Raw genomic sequence first — 24,634 nt, forward strand, 5'->3', positions numbered from 1 at the left:
TCCAAGTAGCACCTATTCCTGCACCCTGCACAAGGCCACATCCCAGTGGGTCTAAGGCATCATGTTGCAGTTTGGCACAGTCCTTATCTGCTGAAATGCTCTGCCTCACACACTCCTGGCCAAATGCCCTCCCTAGTGTTTATTTATAGACCTCTCTGTGTCTCCCTATGATGATCTGAACTGGACAGTAATTTTTCTCAGATTTCCCAATTAGGAATCAGTCTGGTGCATTTTCTAGATCTATTGGGGTGAGTTTGAGGGAGGAGGTTGCTGTTCTTCTTGCTGCTCCCTGCTCAGGACTTTAGCTCAGATGAGAATTATTATTGGCCTACAGCACCATCAATACCTAATGGTTCGGCAGATCACAGAAGAGCTAAGCATATTCCACTAGTGGTCAGACTACCTTAATGATGTCCTGGGAGAAACTAGAGAAAGAATTACACAAGTAGCCAGACAATCATGCTAACGTTTACCCATGTAATATGTGCCATATGTCTAATTGCAAATGTTTGCTGATTCACATGTAAATTATTGCATGGTTTTAAGTGTGCTTTTTTCCCTAATCATGTCTATTTGCTTTTGTGTTAATATTATGTAAGTTCTACATTAGTCTCTCAACTATACATAATTTTGCTATTTATTGTGTACCTATGCTGCAATTTCTGCATGTTTTGTTAACTGTAGGCCTATTGGTGCTACTATTGCTTCAGTTTGCTTGCTGTTAGGCACATTTGCTTGTGTTCAACATATATGCATATACTGCTACGATATGTGAATTTATTATGTCCTACATATCATTTAGACTTTGTAGTCAGTCACTGAAGTGGCCTGTCATGTAACACTTTACACTGTACGTCTGTATTGTTGGTGTATGTTTGCTATGAATGGCATGCTTAGATAATTACCTGGGATGCTGGATTAATCATCCCTTTTATATTAAGTGCAGATGTTTATATTGTTATGCTATACAAATGCAGATGTCAGGTATACTGTAACTGACTTTGCAAGAGAATGCAAAATTTCAAACCCTAAGCAGAATGTATCCAGATTTGGGAAGAGAGGATTTCATTTGCTTATCAGAGATAGCCACAAAATAGAAGATGAGTGAACTTCTTGGCTGACAAAATGACAAGAATCCCAAGTTGCTCAAATGGTAAAGAAACAATTTAAAATGTTTAATTTTAAAAGTCAAAGTGAAATGCCTACAGCAATCCTACAAGTGTTCTGGAGTCTCTCCTACCTCTCACAAGAGTATAATAGAGCTAATGGGCTTTTGTGAATTCTTTGAGGATTCTGCATTTTTTGTTTACAGATTCCTGTATGGTTTATCTAAAGACTACTGTTTTATGTTTTAAATATTCATCAATGCATACCCACAAGTCCTCTGTGATTTAAGTGTTTCTTTGTAAAGAAAGAACTATATAGCTACCCTCTTACCCAATGTGCACTATTCTGTAAATTAAGTATCATTCTAAAAGGGACTCTGCTAAACCCTCTTTGGAGGAGATCCTTGACATGAACCATTCCAAAGCTCTGTTTAAGAGAATTTCCCCAGAACTGCAAGAATGGAAGCAAATAAGCCAGAGTTGATTTTAAACACACACACACACACACACACACACACACACACACACACACAAACACTTCTCTATTTGGGTTCATTTGGGATCAGGCTCTACCAAATATTGAACCCCATCCATGTGTGCCTAGAGCTTGAACTCCTTTTGGGAAAAGGGTACTCTCCTTTGGCTTTGTGTCTTTATAAGTACAGTTTTATGTTGATCATTAATGAGATATACTGATAATACATTAAAAGTATAGCTTTGCTTAAAGCCTCTAGCCATTTAGGATCTAAAATTACAAACTGGTGCTAGCCAACCACCTAGGGTTTTTCAGTTAGCAGTTTTATTCAGGGAGGATATCCAAAAAATGGGTCATGTCTAACATATACAAAACATTCATTTTGTAATCCACATCCATGATAAGGCTCTTCACTTGGTGGATTTTTATGTTTGTACAAATATCATAAATTTACTTATCTATAGCTTTGTTTGACCATTCTAAGAAGCAGCACACTAGCAGCTTAGGTGCATTCACCACATAACTGCAGCAATCTGTTCTGGTCCCATTTAAATATTCACAAAGAACCTAGCCTAGAAGAACACTTTGTATCTTTACATTATATACATATATATTATTACTATTATTATATTACACTATATCACTAATGAAGGGGCCCTCTTATTTTCCAGAAAAGAAATGGTCACATTTCAGGGTTGAGCCATTCCCCATTCTCCTTACAGGATACGCAGGCTATCATATTTTTTTTTTCTTTTTCAGGCAAGCAATAAAAGCATAGGTAGATCAAATACTGAAAGAAAGTATATTCATTTATGATATCAAATGTCACCTTTTAAAAAAATCACTCACAGTGGTATAATTGATATGCTAGTTAGATTCATACTGTCAGATTCAAATGGGCTTTTAGGAATTGCAGTCCCAACTACATTAAAATTTTTTTTCAACTCAATGTTTTCTCCCTTCCATCCTACTCCCCACAATTTAAAAAAACTGAAAAAAAAAAACACAAAATAAATTCCTACAATGGCCAGGCCGAAAAAAAATCCACCCCATTCTGCACCCTAAATCCCTCACCTTTCTGTCAGAGGGTGGGTAAATGCATCATTGGTCCTTGGGAATCATGGTTGATCACAGTGTCAACATGAGTTCTTAAGTCTTTCAAAGTTATTTGTCTTTAAAAATGTTGTCATTGTATAAATCACTCTCCTGGTTCTGCTCAATTACTCTACATCAGTTCATACAAAGTTTCCCAGGTTTTTTCTGAAACCCTTCCCTTTATCATTTCTAAGAGTACAATGCAATTGCGTTTACCTACCATAATTTGTTCAGCCACTTCTCAGTTGAGAGCCACACCTTTAGTTTTCATTTCTTTGCTACTTCAAAAATAGCTGCTATAAATATTTTTGTACTTAAAGGTACTACTTTGTTGTTGCCCATCCCCCATCTTGGAAATGGGCCAGACTTTGATGTAACTATTATTATTAACAATAATAACATGAAATATTTGAGAGTCTACCTGCCAAGACAAACCCAGGAACTATATGAACACAATTACAAAACATTTCACACAAATAAAGGCAGATCTAAATAATTCATTTAGGGGCAGCTAAGGGGCACAGTACATAGAGCACTGGGCTTGGAATTATGAAGACTCATCTTTCTGAATTCAAATCTGGCCTGAGACACTTTTTAGCTATGTGACTGTGGGCAAGTCAATAAAACCCTGTTTGCCTCAGTTGAGCTGGAGAAGGAAAAGGCAACTCACTCCAGTATCTTTGCCAAGAAAACTCCAAATGGGGTCCTGAAAAGTCGGTTATAACTGAAAAATGACTGAGCAAGAAAAACTGTCACTTCTTTAAATGTTATATTAATAAAGATTGCATAGCTGTTGCTCTATGTGCTCACAGACACTCTATCTCTCCCAACAAGAGCACAAACTTTGAAAGCAAGGAAGGAGACACATCGTTCTTGTATTTCCCCATATTACCTAATGAAATACTCTGCATTCAGCAGGAATTCAGTTCTTAATTGAATATCTTTCTATATGTACATCAAGAGGGATTATATCAAGCCACTCAATGATTGTAAATAACAATCACAAGTTAAGTCTGGAAACAAAAATGCATTATTAATTAAAACAGCCTTTATCAAAAAATAGCTAGCATATTTAACTAAAAGGTATTAAGAATAGGAACTTGGTTCTCAAATGTCTACCTAAATCTTCTCATATTCTCATGAATAGAAAATATAGTACCTGATAATGCTACCTGAAGAGGGAGCACTAAAACATGTTCCCACTGTATCTTCATAAAATCCAATTCAACAAACATTTATTAAGTGCCCACTGTACATGAGGCACTGAAGCTACAAAGATAAAAATGAAAATAATCCCTGATGATTTGACATAGAATGGCCCCTAGACTCACTTTTGCTGAAGAATGTGCTGAGCATGAAGCTGAAGATTATGGAAACAATGGCGAAACACATCAGAAAGACAAACACCAAAGACATATCACTGTAGCGGATTACTGGCAGGTGTACAATCTACCACAAAACATCCAATAAATTCATTCAGTTACACCAAAAATGTTGTCAAAGGAAAACAAAGGAGAAATGGGGAAGAAATAGATCATGTTCTTAAACACTGCAATACTACAAAAGCAATTAACCTAACCTATCCACTGACTAAAGTTCAGATAAAGGGAATGTAAACTAAACAGCTCACCCCTTGGGGAAGGGCAAGGGGTCTTCCTGGTCTCTATAAATAGAAGGAATAATTCCTAAGAGACTAAGTACATACTTCTGATCAGTCTCAGAGCTTCATTCACCCAATAATCTCAGTAGAACTTACTTACATCAGGCTTCTCTCCCAACAGTTCCTTTATTACACTCTTGCATCAACCCACTCAATTGCAAAACCTGGCTAAGGTAGGGTTAGGAAAAGTGTAACTTCTGTATTATCTTCCATGTCTTCTTTTCTCCTGGTATCTTACAGAGGTAAATGCTTGCTTAGGTATACCATCACTACCCTGACAATGCAACAATTGCTTTATATTACATCTTGGGTTTGGTGTTTGATTGTGGAACATTTCTTCAACAATAAAATGTCTTCTCTGCACCAACATCAACCAAGTTAAAACATACACACACACACACACATACACACACACACACAACCAGACATACACAACCGGACACTTGCCTTGGCAAAGAGGAGCACAATCAGGAAAAGGACAATGAGAAGAAAATGCATGAAGAATACAAAAAAATAAGAACTCCAGAGCAAAAAATTACTAAGTCCCATAATGCGAAGATATTCCTGTTAGGAACCAGAAAAACCAAACAAATAGTACATGACCAAGCATTTTAGTCTCATGACATAGTAAACTGTTAAATACAACTCTGCAGGACTGAACTGAAGGTTCCTTTCATTATCTGTTACATCTTATCCTCGGGAAATATGCATATCTATAGAGCCCAGTTTTACCTCCAACTGCTAATTATTAAAAAATACTAAACATCAAAGCTCAAAGAGAAATAAAACCATAAAGATTCTTTTGATATTATTCACAATGAAAATACCTGATGTTTCAAACTGTAACAAACATCATCTGGTACAGGCTGTTTAATCATGTTGTAGTAATAACTTGCAAGGCCAACAGATAGGATGAAAATGTTGGCCATATGAGAAAGCAATATGTTATACTATATATTTTATTATGCTATAGTATTTTTAATGTCTATACATATATATACTTCTGTGGGTCTTTGGTTATTGGAGTTATTATTTAGATTATAAAACATAATGGCTTTTGGTTCTTTGCATACTTTGAGTTTGGTAAGGAAAGCCCTCTCTATTCAACAGATGAATGAAAAAAAAAGCTGCCAGTGTATTAAGAGGGTTGCTTTATTTAGAGAAAAAGTTGGGATAAATGGGTAATTTTCTGAAAGGATAACTATAAATAATGACATTTCCCTGGGGATCAGTGCTACAATTGGTCCATATAACATATTTCCATAAATTGTCTGAGTAATGGAGCCCACAGTAAAATCTCATAGTTTTCAGGTGACATTAAGCTCTTCTAAGTGAACAAGTCACACCAATGAAGATAATGAAGATAAATTAATCTATTTCCCTTCTTGACAGAATAAAAGTAGATCAAGGAATTCAATAAACATAGCATACTTTGGCCTTTGCAAAACAAGTTTTTCAGGCAATTCTTGTAGAATTTGTTGAATGATCAAACCAAAAGAGTAATCATTTTAATGGGCCAATGTCAAAGTCTCTAGTGCAATGCCCCAGTGGTCTATATTTGGTCCTGAGCTCTTCAGTACTTTTATCAACTATTTGGACAAAGTCATAGATGACATAAAGCCAAGAAGAAAAACTAATATTTGGTTAACAGAGTCAGAATCTTAAAAATCCTTTATTTCTTTTCATCTCAGAACAAAAGCTAAATCAAATAAGGTCAAATTTAATAAATATAAAATTCTAAATTAGGTTCAAAAAATCAATGTCAAAATGAAGGGATGAAGCTAAACAACAGCTCCTGCATATATGGTCTGTGGTCCCTTTATGAAAGACAGACAAGTTGGAGAGTGTCTAGGAGAGGGTAACAAAGATGATAAAAGGACTAAATAATATGCATGCAAGAGTTGATTGAGGGAACTGGGTACATTTAAACTAGAGAAGAAAAAGACTTAAGAAGAAAATTATTCAAATTTTCCAAAGGCTTTTGAAAGACAAATTAAATTTGCTCTGTTTGGCCCCAGATAATAGAAGTAGGAGCAATAGGTGGAAGCTGCAAAGGTCAGATTTTGGTTTAATACAAGGAAAACTTTCTGACAATTAGAACTATGCTAAAGTGGGCAGGGAAGATAAGAGTGACAATCTACTGTAGTTTTTCAAGCAGAAGGTGTATGACACTTGTTAGGGATATTGTAGGCATTCTCAGGGATTGTAGGTATGAAGTGGATTAGATGGCCTGTGAAGTTCTCTCCAAATTTTAGATTCTGTCTCCAACACCCCAGAAGAATTAAAATCTAAAAGGGTTTTAAATCCAAGCACAAATGGTTTACCTTGGAATTGTTTTGCTTTTCTGACACAACAGAATGGACTGCATTGATTACAGTAGTAGAGAAAACTAATAAAATTGAAAAGGGAAAAATTAAGTGGAGAATATTGTAGAAGTCATCAATAATCATAGATGGGAGTGGAAATCTCTTTACAAAAACAAGAGGAGTGATATTAGACTTGTCTTTCACAGTATTTCTTCTATGGTACTGTATTATGGCTTTATCCACAGCATGCTGTACAGCCAGGAAACCTTCAACGAAATACCCTGAATGAGAAATAATAATAAAATCTTAATCAATATGCAGTTTTAGATTTTAGAAATCATTGTCATATACATTATCTTTTATGATGTTCTCAACAACTTTGTAAAGCATTGGTAGAGTGGTTATAATTGTTGCTTTTTTACAGCCGAGGAAATGGGATCAGAGAAGATTAGGTGTCTTACGTCATTTAGCTAGACTTAAACTATTTAAGATTAAATCCAAAAGCTAGACTTAACTTAGGTAACTGATTTAATCTTTAAATTCACTGTGCTTTCCACTGCACTACAAAGATGACAAGCTCATTAGACTGAAAAACAGGTCAAAGATACGAATCAGACAGAACATAAGATAAATCAATATTTTCCATTTCCAGAATAGAAGGAACTGAGATATGAAGGCCATCTCCACAGTCACAATTCTCATAGTGTCTAGTATCCTTTCCAGGAAGGATTTAATAATACCCAAAGCAAGCCAAGGATTAATGGTATTCTAAATAATCCAGAGTTTTTCTAAGATGGGGGAGAAAGGACAGAGCACTTAGTGCCAAAAGGGGCTTCTGGTAAGTGCAGTCCATGATAGTCAAGCTAGGAATTTAAAAGTCCCTTATGCAAGAAACCCTAAAACTACCCAGATCTATTAGAACCAATTAAAACCAGAAAGAATCAGCTGGTCACTTCCTAAATGTCAAAGTCAAAATTCAGAGATTCTATGTTAAATAAAAAATATCACAAGTGGCCAGAAAAAAAGTATTCAAGTACCAAGAAATTAGAATAAGGATGATAAAAGACTGCAACTATTTTAAAGGAGAGAAAACCTTCCATATTCCAAAAGGGGATGGAACAGGGAGGGAGGGAGAGTGGGAATCTAATAATCAAAAATAAAATGTCCTATAAAACTGAGTATAATCCTACTGGGGAAGGTGAGGGACAGAGAAGTATACCTTTAATAGAATAGTAGGTTCTGTGATTTTTTCATTGTAGGAAACTTCCTCTACCAAGGTAGATCAACAGCTTCTATTCAATTTGTGGCCAGGGAGACCAACTGATACATTGCCTGCTGCCCAATTCCAGCCAGCCAGTCCCAAGTAGGAGAATATAGGTTAACCAAAGCCCTATTTCTTGGGGCTTGCCCAGAAACAATACTCCCTGGAAACTTGGAGAATTATGATTCATCAGTCAGACACTATTACTCCTGTATTTATAATCCAACACCACTTGCTTCTTTTCCTATCCTATAATGTTGTTTGTCCTTCATTTTCAAAGAGGACCAATGACATCACAGGGTGATATTTTGACTTACATGTGAATTGGATTTAAGTGAGATGAGTTGCACAAAGTCAACAGCCTCATTCTCTTTTCCTGAGTCAGAAAAGTCCCATGGCAGGGAACAAATCAAGATGACGAATGATGGCCCAGAATGCAGTGGAGGATCTTAGCGTTTTGGATGCCTGAAACAAACACTCCACAGCACCTACTTCAGCTGCTTCATGGCCATTGGAACAAAATGTTCTCATCTGCCCATTCCACTGGGGAAAGTCTTCACATGCTTGGGGTAAACATCCCCCTAACTCACCAATAGGTTTGAGGTTTCTGGTAAGTGCAGTCCATGATAGTCAAGCTAGGAATTTAAAAGTCCCTTATGCAAGAAACCCTAAAACTACACAGATCTATTAGAACCAATTAAAACCAGAAAGAATCAGCTGGTCACTTCCTAAATGTCAAAAACCCTCAACCTGGTTTAGCCCATCTACTGAGAAGGTTTACTGGGATGTGGTTGCTGTGCATGCTACAGCTTCTTAGAGCCACAGGTAAGAGTCCGGTGAATCAAGTGGACACCAAAGTAGATGAGTAGCCCCGAAAAGGCCTCAAGCAGGCCTCACACCAGAGCTGCTAGTCCTCCTGAAAACCCCCCACACCCCCATTCCAATGATATTCAATTACTGACCACTTCAGAACAAAATATCTGCAATTCTATACTCCCAGGCTCTTAGGTCACCCTTGTCAACCTTATGCCATCTATTTTATATGCTGGCTGCCCATTCACTATGACTTCCACTGTGTACTCTAGAATTCTCATTCCAAAGAAAACAAATTCCTCTTTGTCCCAGATTTACTTCTTTTATGTTGCTTTCCAGTACTTGCCCTCACTAATACCTGGATTCCCCCAGAAATCACTGGATCCCTCTTCATTCTTCCCATCAATGTCTGTACCTTCAGTAACACCCCACAACACACTAGTCCAACAGGGAAAGGTAGACGACTTCTTGCTCCCCAAGGCTACTTCCAGGCCAAGATGGGAGAGTAAGAGCAGGTACTTGCTTGAGCTCTCCCCCAAACACCTCCAAATACCTAAATACTAAAAGGGAATATAACTTTCTAATAAGATTGGGGGTGAAACAAGTATGTCCATTATCACCCCTATTATTCAATTTGGTACTAGAAATGTTAGCTTTAGCAATAAGAGAAGAAAAAGAAATTGAGAGAATCAGAATAAGCAAAGAAGAAACTGTTATCACTCTTTGCAGATGATATGATGATTTATTTAGAGAATCCTAGAGAATAAAATAAAAAATTACTTGAAATAATAAACAACTTTAGCAAAGTTGCAGAATATACAATAAACCCATATAACTCATCAGCATTCCTATACATTACTAACAAAGTCCAACAGCAAGAGATAGAAAGAGAAATTCCATTTAAAGTTACTGTAGACACTATAAAATATTTGGAAGTCTACCTGCCAAGACAAACCCAGGAATTATATGAACACAATTACAAAACACTTCTCACACAAATAAAGTCAGATCTAAATAAATGGAAAAACAGTTACTCATGGTTAGGCCAAGCTAATATAATAAAAATGACAATTTTACCTAAATTAATTTACTTATTTAGTACCATACCAATCAAACTACCAAAATATTATTTTATAGAGCTAGATAAAATAATAACAAAATTCATCTGGAAGAAAAAAAGATACAGAATATCACGGGAATTAATGAAAAGAAATGCTAGGGAAGGTAGCCTAGCCATACCAGATATTAAATTGTACTATAAAGCAGCAGTCATCAAAACTCTTTGGTACTTGCTAAGAAATAGAGTGGTGGATCAGTGGAATAGGTTAGGTACACAAGACACAGTAGTCAATGAGTATAGCGATCTTCTCTTCAATAAACCCAAAGAGTCCAGCTTCTGAAATAAAAACTTACTATTTCACAACAACTGCTGGGAAAACTGGAAAATGATATGGCAGAAATCGGGCCAATATCTTACTCCATACACCCAAATAAAGTCAAAATGGGTTCACAACTTAGATATGAAGGCTGATACTATGAGCAATTTGGGAGAGAAGGGAATAGTTTTCTTGTCAGACTTATAGAGAAAGGAAAAATTTATGACTAAACAAGAAATAGAGAGCATTATGTAATGCAAAATGGATGATTTTGATTATGTTAAATTGAAAAGTTTTTGTACAAACAAAACCAATGCAACCAAGATTAGGAGAGAAACAGAAAATTGGGAAAGAATTTTCACAACCAGTGTCTCCGACAAAGACCTCATCTCTAAAATATACAGGGAACTGAGTCAAATTCATAAGAGTATAAGTTGGGGCACCTAGGTGGTGCAGTGAGTAGAGCACAGGCCCTAGAGTCACAGGACCTGAATACAAATGTGGCCTCAGATACTTGACACACTTACTAGCTGTGCAATCTTGGGCAAGTCACTTAACCCCAATTGCCCTGTCTTCCCCCCTCCAAAAAATAAAAGAATATAAGTCATTCCCCAATTGATAAATGGGCAAAGGATACTAACAGGCAGTTTTCAGAGGAAGAAATTAAAACTATCTGTAGTCATGTGAAAAAATGCTCTAAATCACTATTGATTAGAGAAATGCAAATCAAAACAACTCGCAGGTGCCACATCTGTCCTTGGCTAACATGTCAAAACAGGAAAATGATAAATGCTGGAGAAGATGTGGGAAAATTGGAACACTATTGCATTGCTGGTGGAGTTGTGAACTGATCCAACCATTCAGCAGAGCAATTTGGAACTATGCCCAAAGGGCTATAAAAATGTGCATACCCTTTGTCTCAGCAATATCACTTCTAGGGCTGTATCCCAAAGAGATCATACAAGAGGAAAAAGAACCTGCATGTACAAAAATATTTATAGCAGCTCTTTTTGTGGTGGCAAAGAACTGGAAATCAAGGGGATGCCCAGCAATTGGGGAATGGCTAAACAAATTGTGGTATATGAATGTTAATGAGGAGGAGATGGACTTCATAAGAACCTGGAGAGTCTTATATGATCTGATGATGAGTAAAGGGAGAAGAACCAGAAGAACATTGTACACGACCACAGACACATTGCTTCTGTGATGACTAACTTTGATAGACTTGGCTTTTCTCAGCAACGCAAGGTTCTAAGACAGCTCCAAAAGACTCATGATGGAAAAGGCTATCCACATCCAGAGAAAGAATTACAGAATCTGAATGCAGATTGAAGAAAACTATTGGCTCTCTTTTTTTATTTTATTTTTGGTTTTGTTACATCTTTCTCATGGTTCATTTCATTGGTTATAATTCTTGTTTACAACTTGATTACTGGGAAAATAAGTTTAATGTGAAGGTATATGTAGCACTTATATCAGATTTCATGCCATCTTTGAGGGGGAGGAGAGAAGGGGGAAGAAAATCTGGAACTCAAAAACTTGTAGAACTGAGTGTGGCAAACTGAAAAAAATTAATAAAAAACGAAAAAACCCACTAAGCTACCCTTAAAAAAAACCTATGTAATGAACACTGCTCATTGTTTTCAAAGCTATCCAGCTTTTCTGTGCTTCCAAGTTTTCTTTTGTTCTCTGCTATACACATTTTATTTTTTTCTTCCTCCTTCCCTCTCCTCCCTGCCCTAGGGAAGGTATCAATTAAACATGAATATGTGTGTATACATACATACATACATATATATACTCACACTCATATATATATTACAGAAATACACATAGATGGCTACATATATATATATATGCATGTATGTATGTATATATATACATATATATATATGTTCAATTAAGCTTAGTTAGGTTCAGATTCACACCTGTAATAAGACACACTCCCAAAGGAATAATGCTTTTATTAAAAGATGGGGAAATGCTATATTAGACCTACAACAACATTAATCAACAATTCCTAATAACACAGTTAACACAGTGACAACGACAAAGACACAAACAACATAAAAACTTCACCATTCAGGAGAACGCCTACACCTGAGGTTTCTTCAAACCTGGGGAATCCCAATTCACAGCTCCTCACAGTCCTGAACAGGAAAAATCCCAGGCAGAATGACCTCTCCTTGGGTGAGATTCCAATGTGACTCACCCACATGGCGACTTATATAGGACCCTGAACAAAGAAAGCTCACTGCTAACTGTCCCGGATATTTCCCGCCAGAGAGGGGAGCCACCCCACTCATGGGGGTCTCAAAAGACATTTCATTCTTAAGAACTGGCTAGGTTCTTAGAAGGCAGTTTCTCAGGAAGGTTTATCGCTCTTTGTTCAGGGCTTGCCATGTCTCCAAGCAGGAGAGTCCAAAGGTTTGTTAAAGGGTGAGAGAGCTCATGCAGAGGATAAACTGATGCATATGTGCTGGGCTTACACTATAATATGGAGGATCTTATACACACACACATATATATATATACACACACACACACACACACACACATATATATATACACGTATACACACACATATATATATAATGATTTATCATCCAGTATAATATATTTATGTGTATGTGTGTATATATATACATATGCATGTGTGTGTGTGTATATACACATATACATATATATATATGTAAGACCAAACTATACACAGTTCTATTTTTCAGTTCTTTCTCTTGAAGTACTGGCTAGATTTCTCTCTCCTTTCTTTCTCTCTCTCTCTCTCTCTCCCTCTCTCTCTCTCTCTCTCTTCCCCTCCACTCTCTCTTCCCCTCCCCTCTCTCTCCCCCTCTCTCTTTCTTCTTTCACAAAACTTTAAACCCAGTTTACCCTGAAGCTCACTGATTAGACCACAATAGGTCCCTGCCCAAGCTCTACTTAATGGCTGTATTTTGGGGCCTCCTGGCTTAGAGTGAATGTCAGTGGTAACTGTTTCTCTTTGGAATAGCAACCCTGAGGGTCTTCAGCTCCCAGTTTGATTTTTTTTCTAATTAAAGGGGCCATCCCTTCACTTACTTCCTAAAGAGGCCTATTCACTGAATGGGTGTTACCTCACTCTAAGTGAGTACACAAAAAGGCCTTAGCTTGAAAGGGCCAGGGCCTCACATTGCATCCTGGGTCGTCTCCAGTCATCCTGATGAATTTCTGGTCACTGGATCCAGATGGCTCTGGAGGAGAAAGTGAGGCTGGTGACCTTGCATAGCCCTCCCTCACTCAAATCCAAAGTCAACTGCAACTCATGTTATCATTTCCCTGATGCCATGGTCCTCTTCAAAAACAAATGTTACTCACAACCTGGATAGCATCTTCCTTCATAGGTCCAACTCTTTCCATGTTTTAATAAAATAAACCAGCTCATTTGTTATATCACAGTAGTATTCCATCACAATTATATACCACAAATTGTTTAACCATTCCCGAATCGAAGGGCATCTATCATTTCAGACAATCTGATAGGTATAGGATGATATCTCAAAATTGTTTTAATTTGCATTTCTTTAATCAATAGTGATTTAGAGCATTTTTCATATGACTATATGTAGTTTTGATTTCTTCATAAAAAATTGCCTATCCATATAATTTGACCATTTACCAAGTGAGGTATGCCTTGTACTTTTTATAAATTTGACAAAGTATTTTATATATTTGAGAAATGAAACTTTTATCTTATAGACTGTGTATGAAAGTTTTTTTCTCCTGATTTTCTGCTTTCCTTCTAATCTTTATTACACTGGTTTTATTTGTACAAGGACTTTTTAATTTAACATAATTAGAATTATACATATTATACCTTACAATGCTATCTCTTGTTTCTTTATATATTATTCTCCTGTTCATGAGTCTGATAGATAATAGTGATATCTCACTTTATATCTAGGCCATATATCCATTTTGACCTTATCTTGGTACATAATACATTGGTCTATGCCCAATTTCTGCTAGACTGTTTTTGCTTTCCAAGTTTCCAAACAATTTTTACCAGTGAATTCTTATCCCAAAAACTTAAGTCTTTCAAGGTTACAGTAGTTCTTTACTACTATGTATTGTACGTCTACTATCTTCTACTGATCTGCCTTTCTATTTCTCAGCCAGTATCAGACAGTTTTGATATTTATAACACAGTTTAAGGTCTGGGACTCATGAATTTCCTTCCTTTATATTTTTTTTCATTAGTTTCTTTGAAATTCTTGACCTTTTGTTCTTCCAAATGAATTATTATTTTTTCTAGCTCAGTAAAATAATTTTTTAGTAATTTAATTTGGATGGCATTGAATAAATAGACTACTAGGTAAAACTGTCATTTTTATTATATTGTCTTTGCCTACCCATGAACACTTAATACTTCTACAATTATTTAAAATCTGACGTCACTCTTAAAAAGAGCATTTTATATTTATGTTCATGTAGTTCGTGTGTCTGTTTTGGCAGATAGATAATCAGGTATTTTATACTATCTATAGTTATTTTAAATGATCTAAAACATTATTAAGTAATATTGGCAACAAATAGTGTAGTTTTCCTCTTTTAATTAAATCTAGTTTAGCTTTAACTTTGTCGGAGATCATAATTGCTGCCCCTGCATTTTTTACATAATAAATTCTACTCTAGCCTTTTATTTTAATTAACTCTATGTGTCTCTCTCATTTTTACTATGCTTCCTGTAAACAACATGGTTGAATTCAGATTTTTAATTCATGCTGCTATCCATTTTTATTTCACGGATAACATTCATCCCATTCATATTTAAAAAGTTACAACTACTCATTCTTTATTTCTTCCCATTCTATTTTTCATCACTATCCTTCTTGCCCTATTTACCCTATTCCTTCCTCACTGTCCTAACTTACTTCTACCTACTACCTTGCCCTCCTATTCCTTAATCTGCCATAATATTAATTAAGGTGGGACCTTTTTACTGCTTTCTCTTTTGGAGCACTTATTTAATCAGGTGCCCTTGATGAGTCCAGCCTTTGTTTCTTTCATTAAATCAGGAGTCTTTGATGACTTGCTTGCCTCAAGGGAAAGCCTAGTTCAAATAGGGTTTGAGTCACATGCTTGTGATGCCAAAAGCTTTTAGGTCACATGGGTTTGAGTCACATGTTGAGATGCCCTTTGACCCTGAACAGGGTATATAAACTCAGAGGTTGGCATTTTTCCATTGGGGCTCTCACTCACTGGGAGAGTGGAGAAGAGACTCTGGGCAGTCATTGTTAAGAGCCCCCTGGCTTGTAAACCCAGATATAGATGCTTCCCTGGTAACTATGAATTGTGATTTGAATCAGACAAGTTCTGTCTGTTGATGTTTGTAATTTCCATTTGTTTTTGCTCTGCTGGCTTTTCCTCCTGAACTGAGTGTCTCATATATATATATATATATATATATATATATATATGCGTGTGTGTGTGTGTGCGCGTGCATGTGTGCATGTATATACATATATAGGTATATATATATGCATATATGTATGTATATATATACGTATATATGTATGTATGTATGTATATGTATATATATGTATGTTTGATTAAAATGAGATTGTTAACCCCTTAAAGTTATTTTCCTTAGTAAAGCAGATCAAAAGAATCTGTGCTAGCAGCTCTTGTTGCTAGTTTTGTTGGGTCTTACACCGCAATAGCTGCTGCCAACCACATTGTTGTTACATCTATCCACCTTCTAAGAGTCCTTCCCTTATATCCTCTCTCCACCCCCCATCCACTTTAATCTACCTAAACCTCTAAGACTCCCTCCTTTATCTTCTCCTACTCTCCTAATTCTTAATTTATATACTCTTCTAAAAGTCTTTCCATTATCCTACCTTCTCACTCTCTTATTTCTTTCTAAATTTAGAAGACTTTTATACATTTTTAGATGTATGTTATTCTCTCTTTAACCCATTTCCAATGAGAGTAAGGTTCCAGCACTACCAGCCTTCTTGCTTCTTCTGAATCAGTTCTTCCTTTCATGCCTCATTTGTATGAGATAGTTGCTCCTTTTTACTTCTCTCTACCCAGTTTTAATTTTTAGATTTACCCCCTTCATATTCAGCTCAGCCGCAGTCTTTCTTTCAAAGCACCCGCATAATGATGATAGTCATAACATAACTCATAACATTTTCACACAGAAGAAGTGAACAGTTTGACCTTATTGAGTCCCTTATATATAATTGGTCTTTAATGTTTATCTTGTATTTCTCTTGAATCTTATATGTCAAACTTTCCATTAAGTTCTTAACTTTTTTGTCACAAACATCTGAAAGTCTTTCAGTTTTTTAAATATACATTTTTTTTTCATTTAGGATCATACTTGACTTTGCTGGGTGAGATACTCTTGATCACAACCCTTTTTTTCCCTTTGAAATATAGTGTTCTAAGACCTACAGTCCTTCAGAGTAGAAGCTGTTAGGTTTTGTGTGATCCTGATTAAAGTTCTGCAATATTGAAATTGTTATTTTCTTGTTGCTCCTTAATATTTTCCTATATTCCTTAATATTTCCTATATTTTGTCCTTAATCTGGGAACTTTGAAATTTGGCTATGATATCCCTGTAAGTTTTCCTCTGGAAATGCTTTCAGGTGGTAATCAGTGGATTTTTTTTTCTATTTCTGCTTTACCTTCTTGCTCTAGAACTTCAGGGCAATTTTCCTTAATTATTTTTTGTAACATTGTATCAAGATCCTTTTTTATTGTAACTTTCTGGTAATCCAGCAATTCTTATATTGTCTCTCCTTGATCTGTTCTTCAGATTAGTTGTTTTTCTAATGATGTTTTACATTCTCTTTTACTTTTTCATTCTTTGGATTTTGTTCTATTATTTCTTGATATAATGTCATTAGCTTCCCCTTGCCCAATTCTAGTTTTTGAGGAGTTGTTTTCTTAAGTTTCTGATTCTCTTTTTCCAGGTGGTTGACTTTCTTTTCATAATTTTCTTGATTTTCTTGCATTATTCTTATTTTTTACCTAATTTTTTCCTCAATCTCTCATTTTATTTTTGAAGTCTTTTTTAAGTTGTTCTAAGAACTCTTTTTGGGCTTGTGACCATTTGACATTTCTCTTTGAAAAAGGAGTGGCTTTTTTAGCTCCACTGTCTTCCTCTGAATATGAACCCAGATCTTCTCTATCCCCATAACTATCTATGGTTGGGTTCTTTCTCCTTTGCTTACTCATTTTTATTTTATTTTATTTTTAGCAGCTTATTATTATAAGCAGGTTCTAGTCCCAACATGTGAAAGATGGTGTCCCACACCCCTGGTCCTTCTTACTGTTATTTTCTGAGCTCTCTCCCAGGGCCAACCTTGGGTACTCCTCTACTCCTAAATCAAAGCCAGCACACCCAGGCACACTGACCCACAAATGCTCTTATTCCCTGTGGTCCCTCCCTTCGCTGCAAGCTTCAGCTCTCCTCTTTGCCCCAGAACTGAAGCTAGGGACTCAGTTCTCCTGCAAGTGCCCATAGCCAGTAGGGTCCATGCTCATCTGCCACCACATTCACCAGGAGTATACTAGCTCCTTCTCACCCATGGCCTCAGCTGCAGACCACATCTGGTCAGCAAAGCTGGGCCTGCCATGCTGTGACAATGGAGGGTCCTTCAATCCTCCCCTACTTAGCCATCTGACCTCCACACTGCCCAGAAGTGAAAATTCCTGAGGCTGAGGCTGCCTCCAAGTGCCCTCAGGGCTTTTTGTTTGTTGGTTCATTGGAGTCCCCCTGGAGGTATTTGCACTTCATTCAGGCCAAATCATTGCCCTTGGAGGTAGAGTCTCTCCTGAGGCCTTTCAAGCTGTCTTAGAAGGAAAACTGCTTTACCATGACTTTTTTTTTTTTCTGCAGCTTTACATTCACTCTGAGGGGATGTTCTGGTTATTTTTGTTGTTGTTTGTGAAGTAAATTTGGAGAATCTGGACTTTTCTGACCTACTCTGTCACCATCGCAGAATCCTCTCTGAGAAGCAAATTCAGGAGCAAGAAGAAGTAGTGTGATTTGGACTCCAGTAGTGAAGCAGGTTCTCACTGAGCCTCTAGCCCAATATGAAAACTTCAGAGGAATAACCAGGGCATAGATCCTAGACTAAAAGGGAGTCTGCAGTTCTGTCAGCAGAGCTCTTTAGCTTAGGTAGTGGCTGAGTCTAGGAGCAGTCTTTTATTCCTCAGACCCAAACCTGGCTTAAGAACTTGCAGAGCTCAGAGAGGGTGGAGTAGGGGTGAGGTAGGGGAGGTACCAGCAAACAGACTTTTCCTTGAATCACACTACTTTGAGAAAAATGAAGTTTGCAGGTTAACAACCTGAGTTCTCCCTAAGATCCTGGAATGCTACAGTATTCAATACCCCCAAGAAAACAACAGAACCAGCCCAGTCCTTCCCTCCAGAAGTCTGAATCTAATACAAAGTACAAATTCAGAAACCTGACCGAGGAAACAAAAGAAGAATTCTACCATAAAAAGCTATTATAGTGACAAGGACTTTATAGATATAAACTCAGAAAAAAAAGAATGATTCTAAAACATCTACAAACAGAGTCTCAAAGAAAAATATAGTTTGGACACAAATTCAACTAAAATTCCTGAAACAGATGAAGCAAGAGCTTTAAAAGAGTTTTTAAAAAATTTTTTTTATAAATAAAATGAAAGTACAGGGAGAAAATTGGAAAGAAAGGAGAATTATGGAAGGAAGAATTGGAAAAGGAATTCACAATTTGGAACAAGAGGTACAAAACCTTGCCCAAGAAACAAACTCCCTGAAAATTGTTGCTGTTGTTATTGATCAGCTGTTTCAGTCATATCCACCTCTTCAGGTCTCCATTTGGGGTTTTCTTGGGAAGACTAGTAGAGTGGTGTAACAACAATCTGGCCAGCAACTACTGTGGCTGTGTAAGACAAACCACAACCAGCACACAGAGGGCTGCCAACACAAGTTCTTTGATCTGCTTTTCTAAGGAAAGCAACTTTAAGGGGTCAACAATCTTACTTTAATCAAACATACATATATCATTCACTTAGTTCAGGGGGAAAAGCCAGCACCCTGAACTTCAGAGCAAATACAAACAGAAATTACAAGCAGAAATTATATAAACAGAGAAAGTAAACACAAGTTAGCAAACACGCTTCTAGCCATCTGTCTAAGACATTACATACAGAGTTACCAGAGAGAAAAGCACCAATATCTGGGTTTTTCAAAGCTGTGGGGGCTCCTTAACCCAGAGAGTCTCATCTGGTCAAATTACATGACACTCTTCCAGTGAGTGAGCCCCAAGCAAAATGCTAACCTCAGAGTACATATATGTGCTTCTTCAGGGTCAGAGGGCATCACAACCAGGGGACTCAAACCCATGTGACCTAGGCCTTCCATGGTATAAGCAGGTCATCAAAGACTCCTGATTCACTCAAAGACTCTTGATTGAAACAAAGGAAAGACTCAAAGGCACTTGATGGCCTTAGTGCTGAGAAGCACTCCAAAACAAAAGACAACAAAAAGTCCCACTTTACTTTCCATTACAAAAAGTCACAATGGTTACATTTAATAATTCCAATAACAATAAATTCTACAAATAAGCAAGAGAAAGACCTTCAAATACAAAGGAAAAGAAATTTAAATAGCATAAGACTATTCTTCACCCACCAGAAACCACAGAATGGAATGGAATAATGTGCTCTAAAGAGCAAAGAAAAGGGCAGAGCCAAGATGGTGGAGTGAAAACAGGGATTTACCAGAGCTCTCTTACAAATTCTGTCAGATACCTCTAAAAAAGGTGGATCTGAGCAGATTTGAGAGAGGTGGAAGTCACTAGGAGACCAGGTGTGGCAGATTTCCAGCAGAGGAGAGTCTGCAGGATCGACGGGACAGATCTGTGGGCTGGGAAAGCACCAGGCATGTGGAATGCACCTGACCACACAAGAGTGGAAGCAGCAGCAGAATCCAGTCAACTCATCAGGCTGGGAGAGCACTGATTGCTTGGAAATAAACCATACTGGAGTCGGCGTGGGAGCAGGCCTGGGGCTGAATTGCTGGTGACAGTGGCAATCCCCAGGCCTCTCAGCCCAAGACAGGAGTCTGTCAGAGCTAGGGAATACAGAAGCACAGAGCCTGTGGCTGTGACAGCAGCTACTCCTGTGGTTATCAGCCCACAGTCTAAAGGTTTGAAACTCACCTTCTTGAACTTCTGGGAGAGATGAAGAACGAGTAAAATGGCTCTCATCCCTCCCTTGAATAACCAGAGAATATCACCCTAGGAGAAACCCTGGAATACAGGAGCCAGAAGAGGTGGTTCAGAAACCTTTTACCTCAAGAGGCTGGGGAGATGGGCCCCTCTTGTGGTGACAGAAGACCAGTGCAGGAAGCCCCACCTTAGCAGACCAGCAGGAGTTCTTGAGCCACAAGGGGGTAGAGGCAGTAAGCACCATTGCCAGGACCCCTGGCATGCCTCTGCACAGCCAGGAAAATTAGTAGACACCAGCACAGACAATGGCTGAGACCACCCATGCTATAGTGCAGCCCTAGGGGAAGAGGAGACTTCCAGTAGCCAGACCGCCCCTTCCTCACACCTCAAGCTATAACCCCAGGGGAAACTCAGAAAGACTTCACTGGGCCTCAATCCTTGGCACACACCAGACAGCTCCAGCTCAGGACCAGGTGAGCTGCAGCAGTATATAGCTTCTAGCCGACAAAACCAGAGGCCACAGCACACAAAGCCAGTAACCAGGCCCCGAGCTCTCAACACAAGAAGCTTGGGACAGAGCCCCCTGGACCCCAGAAACAGAGATCCATTTAAAAAGCAAGGAAAAAGGCAATCACCATGAAGAAGCAAGCTAGAAAAACAAAGACCATTGATTCTTACTAAGGAGACAGGGAAGATCAAAATACCAATTCAGAAGAGGACAGCATTAACACTATACCCACATCTGAAACCTCAAAAGGGAATATGAACTGGTCTCAAGCCCAAAAAGCATTCCTGGAAGAGCTCAAAGAGGATTTTAAAAGCCAAATTAGAGAGGTAAAAGAAAAAAATGGAAGAAAAAAGAAATAAAGAGCAAAGGAGCTCAAGATGCAAATCCAAGAGACATATGAAGCATCTCTACCAAAAAAAAAAAAAGACAATTCACTCTGCAGTAACTCACACAACAAAAACACAAGAAGAAAGGCAAATAAATACTGCTACTAAGGAAATTACAAGTAACTATATATACATATATATATGAAACTCCCTTTAAAAAGAGGAAAAGAGATACATATGAGGTTAAACAACATCGAAAAAATGAGATCATCAAGAGATTTGGTTCTAAAAGTGTACAAAGGGATAAAGATAAGAAGTGACGGTACAAGAGTACAAGAACAGGTCTGAAACATCATAGCCTATAAATCTTACAATACACCTCTTACAGATGAATCAATATTTTTTGTTTTGTGGAAAAAATGTGTGGAATGGAAGGAAAAAGATAGAGGGAATGTGGAAGTCAATGGTAAACAATGAAAGAAGAATCACTCCTGTAAGTTTCTCCAGAAGAGAGGCTACTGGAGAATGGGTAAAGTGGCAAAAGGAAGAGATTAAAACAACAGAAAGAAAGGGAGAAATGGCAAGTCAATGGTGGAAGGGGTTTCCACTTAAGAACATTTGCATGAGAAGAGAGAAATATTCTGTAATGAGAGTTGAGTATCTTGCAATGGGGCTTGGTACTCAAGAGACCACTGATGGCTGAATGTTGTGCCTCCAGGGATAGCATCCTGCCTCACAAGAGGAATCAGAGCTCTTGGGGGCAACCAAGTCAAAAGGATGGAAGGCATGGACCCAGAAAAGAAATTTCAAGTCAAATAGAAAAGAAAATGATAACAGGGAGGGCGGCAGTTAAAAATGGGCCACATGATCCATTTTCCACATGAAAATTGCTCCCATGGGGTAATACTTCCACTCTCATTTCCTATGGAAATTTATGCATCTAAGAGTGAGCCACAAGAGCAACAAAGGAGTAAGGGGGCAAGATCTACAGCATAATTGTTTATAAGAGAGAACTGAAAATAAGTACTTTAGAAGCTTTAATTCCATGAGGTACGCAGACTAAAAAGAAACAAATAAGGACCAAGAATCAAAGAATAGAAAGTTTACTGGACAGAGCAGAAAGAGAATTAATGAAGAAACAGAGGTAAGGCATTCAAAAGTTATTTTTAGAAAAAGGTTCGTAAAATTAAAAGCTGACAAAAGAAATTGAAGGAAAGGAGAGGAAGAAGGATTTTACTTAACTATTTAACTGAAAGAGAAAAAAGCTGGAAAAATTAGATAACTAGAAAAAGAAGAAAGAAAAAAAGAATTAACTAAAAGAACTCCTAAGCTAAGGGATAGGGTGGCAAACATGGGGCTTGAAAGGAAAAAAAGAAAGCTTATGGTTGTGAGAGCAAGCTGCAACATACAACCAACACTGAACTCTGGAGCACAGTCAAATCAATCAACAAGCAGTTATGTGCCAGCTAGCTCTTCAAACATATTTATGAGAATATTTATACAGACTGAAAGTACCCTTGAGGAGAGAGAAGAAAATGGGCAGACTTTAACAGGACAATACTTTACAGATATGATCTTCTGTAGAATCCTGATTATCAATATATAACAACATAAAGTAGGAAGTCAAATACACAATAAAAAGTCTTGGCCACTGCCACCGAAGATTTTTAGTACACAACCAAATTGAAAAGGAAGAATGATTCTTTGTAGAGAGTCTTTAGAATGCTCACATTTTTTAATTGTATTCTGATGACTACATCAAGACTCATAAATGAAATCCATAATCTCTTAAAAGAGATCAGTCTATCTATCCACACAGAGAAAAATCAGGTGGATAAAAAACATCTTTGTCTAGACTATAATATGCCATTGAATGGACAGCTTATAGAGCTAGTCTATCAGCAGATAAATATCTTGGGCAGACAATGCAGACAGACAGTGAACTAGGCCCAGAATTGAAAAGGAGTCAAGTTGGTTGGATTCCACAGTGCTTTTAATGATTACACATTTTTCCTCAAAGCAGTAATATAAAGAGATCACTAGAGGAAAAAGTTAAAATCCAGTTACATTATACTGTGGTATACTATATAAAATGTATGCATATTGACTATGGCTATCAGATTGTGTAAAAGTTCTGTGGCAGTTAAGTTACCAAGAACATTGGCTAAAGATTGTCACCACACAAAAAGGTAATTTGCAAAGCAACCCCTAAATAGCAGGTCCAATATGGAAAAGACTTCATATGGTGACTTAATTACCAGGTACCAAACTGATGTGAAAGGCTAACAGAAAAAATTTCACTTTATTTAGGTAAGGCCCTTCTAATACTCTCTGAAGATGAAGGGAATTGGCCTTGCCATAAGCCATTACACCAAAAATAAAATACCACCATTTCCCTGCGATGCCGCTAGAAGCTTTGCTTCCTTCTCACTATACTGTGCCATAACTACCTTGGCATTTACAACTTTGATAAAAAGGCCAGGATGACTATCTATGTGCTTATGTGTGTATGTCTCTGATATATGTGTATGTTAGAACTAATAAAGGTTCTTAGCTAATAATTCTTTAAAAATCTACTAAAAAATTTTTTTCAAAACTTTTCCTCCTCTGTTCTTGCATATCTAATGGCACTACTTGACTTTTTGGCAAAGCTGATGTTGATAGCTATAGCTGCGAGGAGTTGCAGAACTTTTCAAAGGAAATCTATGAGGCTCGTAACCTACATAACTGGAAAAGGTCCAGTCCAATTTCTAGTTTCTTCTAGGTATTAAACCTGATGAGAGCTTCTGTTGGCCAGAAGTAGTCAGCCACTTGTATGCAAATGCTTTGGGCTGCCTCTCAGGTGCTCTGTACATTTGCCTGAGTGACCTCTAGCTCCCCAAGTTAATCATCCACTACTAGGACAGCAGTATAATATATCAGGGTTGAAAATGACCTCAGGGGAAAACTTCAGCTCATAAAAAAAGAGGAATTATGTGTGGTGAACTGAGTGGAGTTATTATAACAAAAGTAGGTAATAAGCAGAGTGGTCAACTGTCATAAGAGCACAAGGCATACCAAGAGAAGCACTGCTCTAAGTTGTGAGTTTGGTGGCTTTTCTATAGTCTACTGTAGTTGCCTTCTCATATATACAGAACATTACTACATGAAACACTAAAAGAAGCCCTGAATAATTTATTCTCCATGATTTTAAAATCTCAACCCTGGAGAGAGGCTAAGGCATGATTAATCAAGGTCACAAAGCAAGACCCTAATGGAATAAGTAAAGAAGTCTCTTTAGTTAATATGCTATTCCTGTACTTTCAAGTTATTAGAACTCTCAAAATATCACCCAAATATGCAATCATTTCTTGATCTAAAAAGTCCTATAAAAGAGAATTAACAAAGTAATGAAAGTGACTAGACAATAAAAAAATCTAAAAGACACATATATCTATATTAAACAAGTGGTGTTACATTCTTCTTTGCTTTGAACATGGATCAAGAAACTGAATACT

General features: G+C 37.3%; 1 protein-coding gene across 1 annotated transcript in view; it reads right to left on the reverse strand.

Annotated features, from left to right (window-relative positions):
• Positions 1-24,634, reverse strand: part of LOC118834196 (ATP-binding cassette sub-family A member 3-like) — a 233,891-nt gene that overhangs the window by 186,725 nt on the left and 22,532 nt on the right. The window contains exons 5-7 of the mRNA XM_036741643.1: positions 6,661-6,923; positions 4,784-4,900; positions 4,008-4,125 (exon numbers count right to left, since the gene is read on the reverse strand). Of these exons, the coding sequence (XP_036597538.1) occupies positions 4,008-4,125; positions 4,784-4,900; positions 6,661-6,923 (498 nt within the window). The remainder of the gene's footprint in view (positions 1-4,007; positions 4,126-4,783; positions 4,901-6,660; positions 6,924-24,634) is intronic.

This window comes from Trichosurus vulpecula, chromosome 1 (assembly GCF_011100635.1).
Source record: "Trichosurus vulpecula isolate mTriVul1 chromosome 1, mTriVul1.pri, whole genome shotgun sequence".
NCBI classification, from domain to species: Eukaryota; Metazoa; Chordata; class Mammalia; order Diprotodontia; family Phalangeridae; genus Trichosurus; species Trichosurus vulpecula.